Here is a 10189-nt window from a genome sequence, read left to right as displayed (position 1 = left end):
TTAAATCCCTGACACAGGTCATGTTCAAGGCCTCCAAATACATTAATTTCCTTTTAAAGTTGTAGTGCTCAAGAAAAGAAAATCACATGAGCATACCTGAAGTTTGGTGATGATCTCTTGTTTTGTAAGCTCTACCAACTGGCTATCTTCTACTGCAAAGGCTGGGAAGGAAATAACTGAAAGTAGACTAGCATCAACTTCTTTGGATGTTGAAGCCCGCGGGAGTATCGAATTCAGAATAGACTAAAAGTAAGGAAGTCAAATGTGGCACATTAGTATACTCTTTGGGATTATAAAATGAACAGCTTCAGTTTCAAAATATTTATATGCAATATGATAATTTAGAAGAACACCCAAACATTACTCCACAGTGAAAGCTTAGAAAACCAGCTATTTCTATAAGTTATTTATTATCTTAATCCAACTTTCACTGATTCCCTATCCTGATGCTTAAATAGCTGCTAATGGATAAAGAACACTCTAATATTATCCCACCCAAATCATGTTGCTCCATTCACAAATATTTAAGCATAAAATTAAGAGAACATGGAACAGCTGAGAAGCAGAATGGGGAAGTTTGGCTCCTATACACTTGATATATAAAATTTAGTACTTCCAAAATTAGAAAATGAGTTTATATTCATTAAATACTATAGGTATCTTGAATCTGAGTTTAAAGAAAAGAAGAAAATTCATCATGTTAATGGGATAAACTTTAATCTTTCAACTGCAGAGCATAATCCTAAACAAAACTGAACATGCATATTTAGCAGTAAATAGTCTATCTCCAAATATCTAACCCTAGAGCCAACCAGAGACATGAGAATGTTCCAGACACACTATGAAGAAACGTACTGTAAACCTATCACCTTGTATTCCCTTTGTATATTTAGAAAAGGATATACTCAGAAAGACAACTACAGATCCTTGATATGACAGCAGTGCAGGATTCCATATACTGTGGTGGGACACCTTTATAACCCATAGTAAATCAGGCTTATCTCAATATAGGATATGAATGAGACATATTTTGATATGTGGTAATAAATCATATTATTAATCTTATTCAGGTCTTCTTAATCTAAATACCATTCTAAGTTTGATTCTGAATAAGAATAAAATTTGATACAAGGTAATCAATCCATTATTCTCTTACCTGGCAGTGTTGTACTTCATCAGTCAAGACATGAATAACTGATTGGGGACCACCTTTCACACCAAACAGGTCCAGTTCATCTAATGCTTCTAGGGCTGCCTGTAAGGAAGACAGGGTAACTTCAGCATTAGAAATATATATAATGTAATACATACACACAAAAATATTAAATTTCTTTTCCCAGAACCCTAGTATCTAGAAATAGAAATTATCCTAGAAATAGAGTTCATAACATAGAGGTGGTAAAACTATCAATTGAATTATGAATCAATTTGAAGCATGACACAGAAGAATTCACTGTAAACTATTATTTTGAAAGGGGAGCAGCAAGAAAGATACCAACATGTAAGAAATCCTGGAAGTTGTATAGCTAGAAGATACTAATGCAAAAACCATTAGATTTTGCCATATAGCTGAGTTTCCATAGAAAAGTGAATAGCCTAGAAAGATCTATGTTTGACTTAAAGATGCTAATTATCAAAGCAAAGGATGTATTTCTATATTTTTACATAGAATTTATTTACTTCTTGCTTTTTAAAATATGTTTTCTGATAATAAAAGTAAAACATACCACTTGTAAAATATTTTGAAAGTACAGAAAAGTATGAAGAAGAAAAACATTCATCCAAAGCAATCACTGTTAATATTTGTTGTTTCCTATTATGTTTTTTTCTATGCATATGTACATATAGTTGAGATCTGATTATTAAGGGGAGCTCTGGTAGTGTAGTGCCTACAGCACTTGACTGCAAGCCCATTCCTTGGAAAGAAGATGGGGCAACTTACTTCCGTAGTGATACTGCCTCAGAAACCCAAGGAGGGGTAGCTATGAGTCAGTTCTGACTCAACAGCACATAACAACAACAACTGATTAATAAAAATTTGGTATCTCATATTTTCAGTTAATACTATAGCCTAAGCGTTTCTCTATGTTATTGAAAACTCTTTCTGTATAATATTCTCTCATATGGCTGTAACAAAATATATTTTAATTCCAATTGATGGGAATTTAGATTGCCTCTGATTTTGTGCTTTTAAAAACAGAGCTTTGATAAATATCACCTTCTAAGATTATAAACTCCTTAAGGTCAAGGATTGTGTTTTCACCTTAGTTTCACCAACACCTAGCACGCAACATGGCACTCTGTTGGAGCTCACTAAAGATTGTTAAGCTAAAAGAATATTTATTTGTTTTTATTTTTAATCATTTCCTAAGTATTAATTCCCTGAAGTAGAATAATTATGTCAAAGGGTATGAACAACTTTTAAGACTATCACATAATGATAAATTGTTTTCCATGCAAGTTGTACCAATATAACTAACACTAGCAATGTGTGACAGTATCGTTTTTAATGCAAAGTAATGTCTTAAAATTGTTGATTTGATTTTTTTTTAAAAAAGTATAGCTCCTGAATTCACTTGAATTATCTTGTTAACAAGATTGAATATTCATTCAAGTATATATTAATTACCTCTGATCCCTCAATTATGAGGCAGACCTGACCTAGTACTACAGGGAGGGGAAAGTTCTGGAAAGATTCCCAGAGGAAGTAACATCTAATCTGAGACCTAAAAGGTAAGCAGAAGTGGGCCAGGCACAAAAAATTACTACAAATGAAAAAACAGAAAGTTTGTAGTGAGAAAACTGGTAGATACCAACTTAATGAAGTGATCAAAGATAACATCACTATTAATGGGTCAAATCCATATCATGTGCTTCCTGATGATAATCTGAGGATATAGTATCACCTCTATGGTATTCTTTAAAAACATATATAACTCGAATCTAATAATGAAGAAAAATCACACACAAAAAAAATGAGAAACATTCTATAAAAAACAAAACAAAACTGATTTATTAAAAATAAATACCAAGGTCATGACAGACAAGCATATACTGAAGAACTGTTCTAGATTGAAAGAGAATACAGAGATCATTGAAACTAAAGAGATAAAATGAAACATGTTATCCTGGATTGGATTCTGGATCACAGGTTTTTTTTTTTTTCTCTAAATGACATTATTGGGACAATTGAAGAAATTTGAATGGGATCTGTGGATTTGGTGGTAGTATAACATCAGCGTCAAATTCCTGATTTTGTTGATTATACCTTTTATGGGAGTTTGTCACTGGGGACATTCACATTGAAGTGTTCAAGAGTAATGAGACATCGCATCTGCAATTTCCTCTCAACTGGCTCAGAAGAAATAAGTGTGTTTATGTATCTATATCTATGGGAGCTCTGGTAGCATAGTGCCTAAGGCACTTGACTGCTAACCAGGAGGTTGGCAGTTCAAACCCACCAGCCACTCCTCGGAAGGAAGACTGGGCAATCTACTTCTGTAGTGATATTGCCTTGGAAGCCCAAGGAGGGGTCATTATGAGTTGGGTCTGACTCGACGGCACATAACAACAACAACAACAATATATGGAGGGGATGGAGGGAGGGAAGGGGAGAGAGAGAGAGAGCAAGCAAATATTAACAAGTGAGGAACTTGATTGATGGATATATATTGTATAAGTTCCTTGTACAATTCTTACAACTTTTCTCTAAGTCTGAAATTATTTCAAAGTAAAAGAAAAAAAATCAGTGGTTAAAAAATTGTTTAAAGTCAAATTGCTTCACCCAAATACTAATAAAAAAAAAAAAAGTCAAATTGCCCAAAAAATATTGAAAATGTCCACAGCTAGTAGGTATTTGAGGAACAAGGCACTCTCATATGATGAAAGCATAAAATACTGAGTAAATTTTTGAAGACGAATTTTAAAGTGTATGTCCCTTGACCCAGGGGTTCCACTTTTAGGAATCTGTCCTACAAGTTCACCAGAATATATAGACAAAGATACTTACTAAAGCATTATTTGGAAGAGTGAAGGAATAAAAACAATGGAGACAATACCATCAATAGAGAAATTAAATAGTATATGGAAATGAAAGGAATAAACTATATTTATCAGTATGGAATGACATTTGAGTGTTTTTCAGTGAAATATGGGATTCTTTAATAAAAAACATCATCTTATACAGAATTGGGTATAGCCTGATGCCATTAAAAAGTAAACTTAAGACAATTAAAATAACAATGCCTGGAGGAGCATCCAAGGAGGTGGACTAGGCAGATACACTATCCAGATGCTCTACAACAAAGACTCAATAAACCAAGTAAAATGGATATGGATGACAATCCTGGAACCCAGAACTTCAAAGGAAAGTTTAAAGGAGTAGGTCAAACACCAACAAGAGGAAGAGACTGGACAAAAAGAGTAAACAAGGAGTGGGAAAGTGCCAACTGGCACAGTGTGGCCATTCTGAATTCTTGCAGTGTTCCAATTGGGGCAGGAACCAGATAACCAGCTCTGCTTGCCCAGGACTACACCAGCACCCACATCAGTGATCAGATGATCAGAGCGGTGTACTTCCTCCCTTACCTTTCAAAACCTTCCAGTGACTAGAGACATACCCCCCCATTCACCTAGCAACTGGTAAAATCCCCTGCCACTGCCAGGGATATGCCATTTTCCCTTCTTCTTAGTAGTTTCCTTTCCCTCTCTCACTTTTTTTCCCTTTAATCCCTTCACTATTTTTCCCTTCTTCTTTTTTTGTAAATACTCACTCCACTGCCCATGCTGTTAGCACTGCCCACCCCAAACCTACAACAGTTGGAGTTGTGTGCATCCACACAATGAGCACTGCATTGCTGTGCAGTCATGTTTGGTGGCTAGCACTTTCGCAAGTAATGTGCTGCTTTTTTTTCGATCTTTCTTCCATCTTCTTAGTTCTTCCCTTTATCCCTGCTTGTTTAGCTCTTCTTTTCTTTTTATCTTCCTCACCCCCCTTTTTGATTCAACAGAGCAGGTGCCTGGCACCTCCCCCCCGACAGTCAGTAGTCTCCACCTCTGCCAGTGGGATGGCAGTGTACACTCACCGGGACTGAGCTAAACATTCCTGCTGCAACTGTGGTTGGCAGCTAACACCTATGCAAGTTTTTATTTTTCTTTCCTCTCAGTTGTTTGTTCTATCCTACCCACAAGTTTTTTTTTTTCTTTTTCCCTTTTCTTCCTCTTCTACTCTTCTTTTTTTTTTCTTTTCTTTTTGATCTGGTTGAATGGGTGCCCTGCCCCGTGCCACCCCCATGCTTAGTAGTGTCTGTACTTCACCCTCTACTTGTGGCAGTCTGGATTGCCACAGAATGAGCACCACATTTCTGCCACAGCTGTGTTTGGCTGCTATGACTTCTGCCAGTATGTGACGTACTTGTTTTTTGTTTATTTTATTTTAAATAGTTTCTTTCTTCCTATGTCCTCCTCTTTTCTCCTGGTTTTTCTTTTCTTCTTCTTCTACCCCCATTTGGAGCTTCCAAAACTACCCAGCCAAAATCACCACACCTGCAGCCCCATCAACTGGGTGAATGCCACCAACCATTCCAGGACCACTGCATTGACGAGAGATGGTGGTCAACATCTATCCCACCTGCCATAAGTTGTTCTACACAATCAGCAATCAGAGACTTACACCTATACTCCCACTCACTAAAAAATCCACCTGGAAATATGTGATGAGCACTCTACTGCTACCAAAGTAGCAACCAGAGTAAAATGTCTATAAAAAGTCTTCCTTGTTGCTCAGATATATTAAAAGAAAACAAAAAAATCAGGGTAGAGAAAACCAACACACAATCAGCAAATTAACATAACACTACAACATCTCAGAGACAACTTTAAATCACAACCAAAAAAAAAAAAAAGGACAAGAGGGTTCAAACAAGTAACCAAAATACAGGGCCAGAAAATACTTCTGAGGAAGAAATACTATTGGAACTACTTGATAAGGAATTCAAAAGAATTATATTTGGGTAACTTCAATGGATTGACAGAAATTTGAAGGAATTACAGGCAAAAAAATCAAGGAAAACACAGGCAAAACTGTAGAAGAATACAAAAAATATATATACAAGAACAAATTGACAAAATAAGTGGAAAATTAGGAAGCATACAAAAATAGCAAATAGAAATCCAGAAGATTAATACTAAAATTTCAGAAATGGGTAATTTATTAGAAGGACAAAGTTGTAGAACTGAATCAATGGAAGACAGAACTGGAGAGATTGAAGATAAAGCTCTTAATACTAATCTGTTATAAGAACAAAGGGAAAAGAAAAAATGCCTAAGATTTATATGGGACACCATCAAGAGGAATAACTTACATATGATCAGAATTCAAGAATAGGAAGAGACAAACAAAAGCAGCAAGAAAACTGTCAAAGACTTGTTGGAAGAAAACTTCCCTAATATAATGAAAGACAATAAGATATACATTCAACAAGTTCAAAGAACCCCAAATAAGATAGATGCCAAAAGAAAATCACCAGGACGTATTATAATCAAACTTTCCAAAACTAAAGACAAAGAAAGAATCCTGGAAGCAGCTTAGGAGAAAAAATAAATAAATAAATAAGATTAAGAACTGATTTTTCAGGAAAAGCAATGCACACAAAAAGGTAATGGGGTGACATACATAAAAACTCAAAGGAAAAATCTGCTAACCACACATTACATCCAGAAAAATTGTCTCTCAAATACAATGGCAAAAGGAGGACATTCCAAGATATACAGAAATAGAATAAATTTGTAAACCAGACCAACCTTACAAGAAATGCTAATGGGAGTTCTTTGGAGAGAGAACTATAATTGCCAGACAACAATCAGAGATTAAGACACATTACAGCATCATCTGGAAATCAACCCAGATATAGAAATATTAAAAATAAAATAAACCTACAAGACTGCAAATAGAGAACCAGAGACGTCAATTTGTAAAAACAATAATGAAAAATAAAAAGAGGGAACAAATAATGTAGTTACATAACTTTCAGATGGAGAGGAAATCAATATGATATCAAGATACAACAGGGAGTTTTAAACTTGGGAAGAAAATAACAAATTACAGGATAACCTCAGAAAATTCATAAACATTCTCAGAAAATAATAATGAATCAGTAAACAGTAAAACAAAACCAATGAAGGAAATCATAAGAAAATTCATAAACAAAATGAACTCAGCACAGAAAAACACATTGAATAAAGGAACCATCAACACCACACACACACACACACACACACACAGCAAAATGACAGCAGTAAATTTATACCTATCAATAATTAAGCTGAATTAAAATGGATTAAGTGCACCAGTAAAGAGACAGAGAATAGCATAATGGTAAGAAAACATGACCCATCAAAATGCTGTCTACTAGAGATAACACCTTTGACACAAAGACAAAAATAAGCTAAAAAATCAAATGATGGAAAGTATATATCAAGCAAATGGCAACCAAAAAACGATTGAGTGGCAACATTAATTTCTGATAAAATAGACTTTAAGGCAAAAACCAGCAAAAGATACAAGGCAGGGCATTATATAATGATTAAAGTGTCAGTCCAACAAAAGAAAATAACCACAACAAATATCTAAGCCCTCAATGAAAGAACTCCAAAATACATAAATCAAACTTTAACAGAAATGAAAAGATAAATAGAGAACTCCAAAATAATGGTTGTTGTTGTTGTTGTTATGTGCCGTCGAGTCGGCCCCGACTCATAGCGACCCCTCCTTGGGTTTCCAAGGCAGTATCACTACGGAAGTAGGATTGCCCAACCTTCCTTCCGAGGAGTGGCTGGTGGGTTTGAACCGCCAGCCTTCTGGTTAGCAGTCAAGTGCTTTAGCCACTATGCTACCAGAGGTAGGAGATTTTAATATACCACTTCTGATGAATGACAGAACAAACAGAAAGAAACCCAACAAAGATACTGAAGATCTAAACAACACAATCAACCAACTAGACCTCCCATGTATACAGAACACTCTACCCAACAACAGTACAATATATATTCTTTTCCATTGCATATGGAACATTCTCCAGAACTGATCATATGTTAGGCCACAAAGCAAGCCTCAATAAATTTTAAAACATCAAAATATTAAAAAGTAGAGGATTGGAAGATAGCTTCGTACAAGTAGCCCATATGTTTGTTCCCTCTAGCATCTTAATTCCTGATAAACCAGGTACAGCAGCATAAAGCAGGGTTTCTGGGGCTATGAACAGCTCATTAAGTTAGAGAAGGCCAGATTTAGTGGAGAAGGAGAAAGAAAAACCAGAGTAAACAGCTGGGAAAAAGAAAAATAAATGAACGTGCCCAGCCAGTGAGGGAGATGGAGAGGCAAAGAATGGAAAACTCTTTTAACAGTACTGAAGAAAGCCATGGAGGGAAAAAGGAAAAAGGGACATCACAGAACCAATGGCAGCTTCGGGGACTTGGACTGCCCACAACAGCAGCTTCTGATGGTAACCTTGGGAACTGAGCTGAGTAAGTGGAAAACATTTTTGAGCAACAGAGCAGAAAATCCTGTGGCTCAGGTCAATACTGAGTTGAGAGTGGAAAGGCGGAAGAGAAGAAACTCTCAGCAGGTAGGCGGGTCCTGGGATGAACTCGCAGGGCAAAACTGGGATTCAGTTTTTCCATGACAGCTTCTTAGCACAGAGTGGACCAGGATATGGGGTTTTTTGTGGCTTTCTGAACCAAGTGGAAAGTAGCAGCCCCTAACCATTGGGGCCTTTGACAATTTTGAACTGCAGGTCTAGGAATGACAACAAAATGTCATTATTGGTAGCTGTCCCAAGCAGACTCAAAACAGAACCAAGGAACCAGCAGTAACCACAGAAATATGTAACGCAGGGAATCAACTGGCACTTTGGTTTTTTTTTTTTTTTAATTTGCTTACTCTTTTTCCTCCTTCTCCTCTGCCTCATCCAATAGAAGAACCACATTAAGCCACCACAACACCTGCTCATCCCAACTCTAAATCCCCTTCACAAGGAACAGAGACTTGCATCCACATTCCTACAGTAATTCCATCAACACAAAGAAAACTGCAGAGCAACTCAGCACACCTGAATTAATAACCTATAAAATAGCTCCACCCTTGCCAATATATTTAAACATAAAATAGAGGCAAAATAAATCAATATGTAACTAACAATTGAAGACAACAACTTCAAAATGTCTAGGAAACAACAGCCAACCTCAAATCAAACAAAAATCAGAACAAGACAATAGAAATAAAACCTCAGACTAAAAACTCATTTAACAAGAGAATTATCCAAGAAGGGATTTGGAAGATATGTTTATAGAACTCTACGAGAGCTCAAGGAAACCATGAACAGAATCAAGGAGAAGGCAGGCAGTACCCTGGAAGAGTTCAGGAAAACCATTCAAGAACAAAATAACAAGATTAACACACAATCAGAACTCATCCAAAAACAGTAGTTAGAAATCCAGAAGATGATCAGTAAAATTACAGAGTTACTCAGCACAGTGGAAGCACAGAAGAATAGATTAGAACTGGCTGAAGAACACATTTCCCAACTAGAAGACAAATCCCTTGACAACAGCCTGTATGAAGAAAAATCAGAACAAAAAATTTAAGAGAAATGAAGAGAACCTAAGAGTTATATGGGATGACATGAAAAGAAACAACATATGCTTCATTGGAATCTCAGAACAAGAAGAGGAAAAATAAATAAATAAATAAAGTTGAAAAAAAAACTGACAAAATTGTGGAAGACTTACTAACAGAAAACTTCCCCCATATCATGAAGGAAGAAAAGTTATCTGTCCAAGAAGCTCTACAAACCCCATACAGGACAGATCCCAAGAGAAAGTCACCAAGACAGATGATAATCAAACTTTCCAAAACCAAAGACAAGAAAAGAATCTTGTGAGCAACCCAGGAAAAAAGAAATATCACCTACAATGGACAAACACTTAGACTAGGTTCTGATTACTCAGCAGAAACCATGCAGGCAAGAAGGCAATGGGATGGCATATATAAAGCACTTAAGGAAAACAACTTTCAACCAAGAATCCTGTATCCAGCCAAACTGTCCATCAAATATGAGGGTTAAATCAACACATTCTCAGACAAACAGATATTAAGGGTGCGGTGTAGTAAATTACTTAGTGTGGCTTTTCT

At 36.1% G+C, this 10189-nt stretch overlaps 1 protein-coding gene across 1 annotated transcript in view; it reads right to left on the bottom strand.

Moving 5' to 3' along the window:
- PHKA1 (phosphorylase kinase regulatory subunit alpha 1) overlaps positions 1-10189 on the bottom strand; it is a 414257-nt gene that overhangs the window by 298545 nt on the left and 105523 nt on the right. Inside the window, exons 8-9 of the mRNA XM_007958330.1 lie at positions 1157-1275; positions 97-243 (exon numbers count right to left, since the gene is read on the bottom strand). Coding sequence (XP_007956521.1) covers positions 97-243; positions 1157-1275 — 266 coding nt within the window. The remainder of the gene's footprint in view (positions 1-96; positions 244-1156; positions 1276-10189) is intronic.

The sequence above is a fragment of the Orycteropus afer genome, unplaced genomic scaffold, assembly GCF_000298275.1.
Source record: "Orycteropus afer afer isolate SDZICR_OR568_19922 unplaced genomic scaffold, OryAfe1.0 scaffold00926, whole genome shotgun sequence".
Lineage (NCBI taxonomy): Eukaryota > Metazoa > Chordata > Mammalia > Tubulidentata > Orycteropodidae > Orycteropus > Orycteropus afer.
The sequence above is the reverse complement of the archived record's forward strand: the minus strand, read 5'-3'. Positions and strand labels throughout refer to the sequence as shown.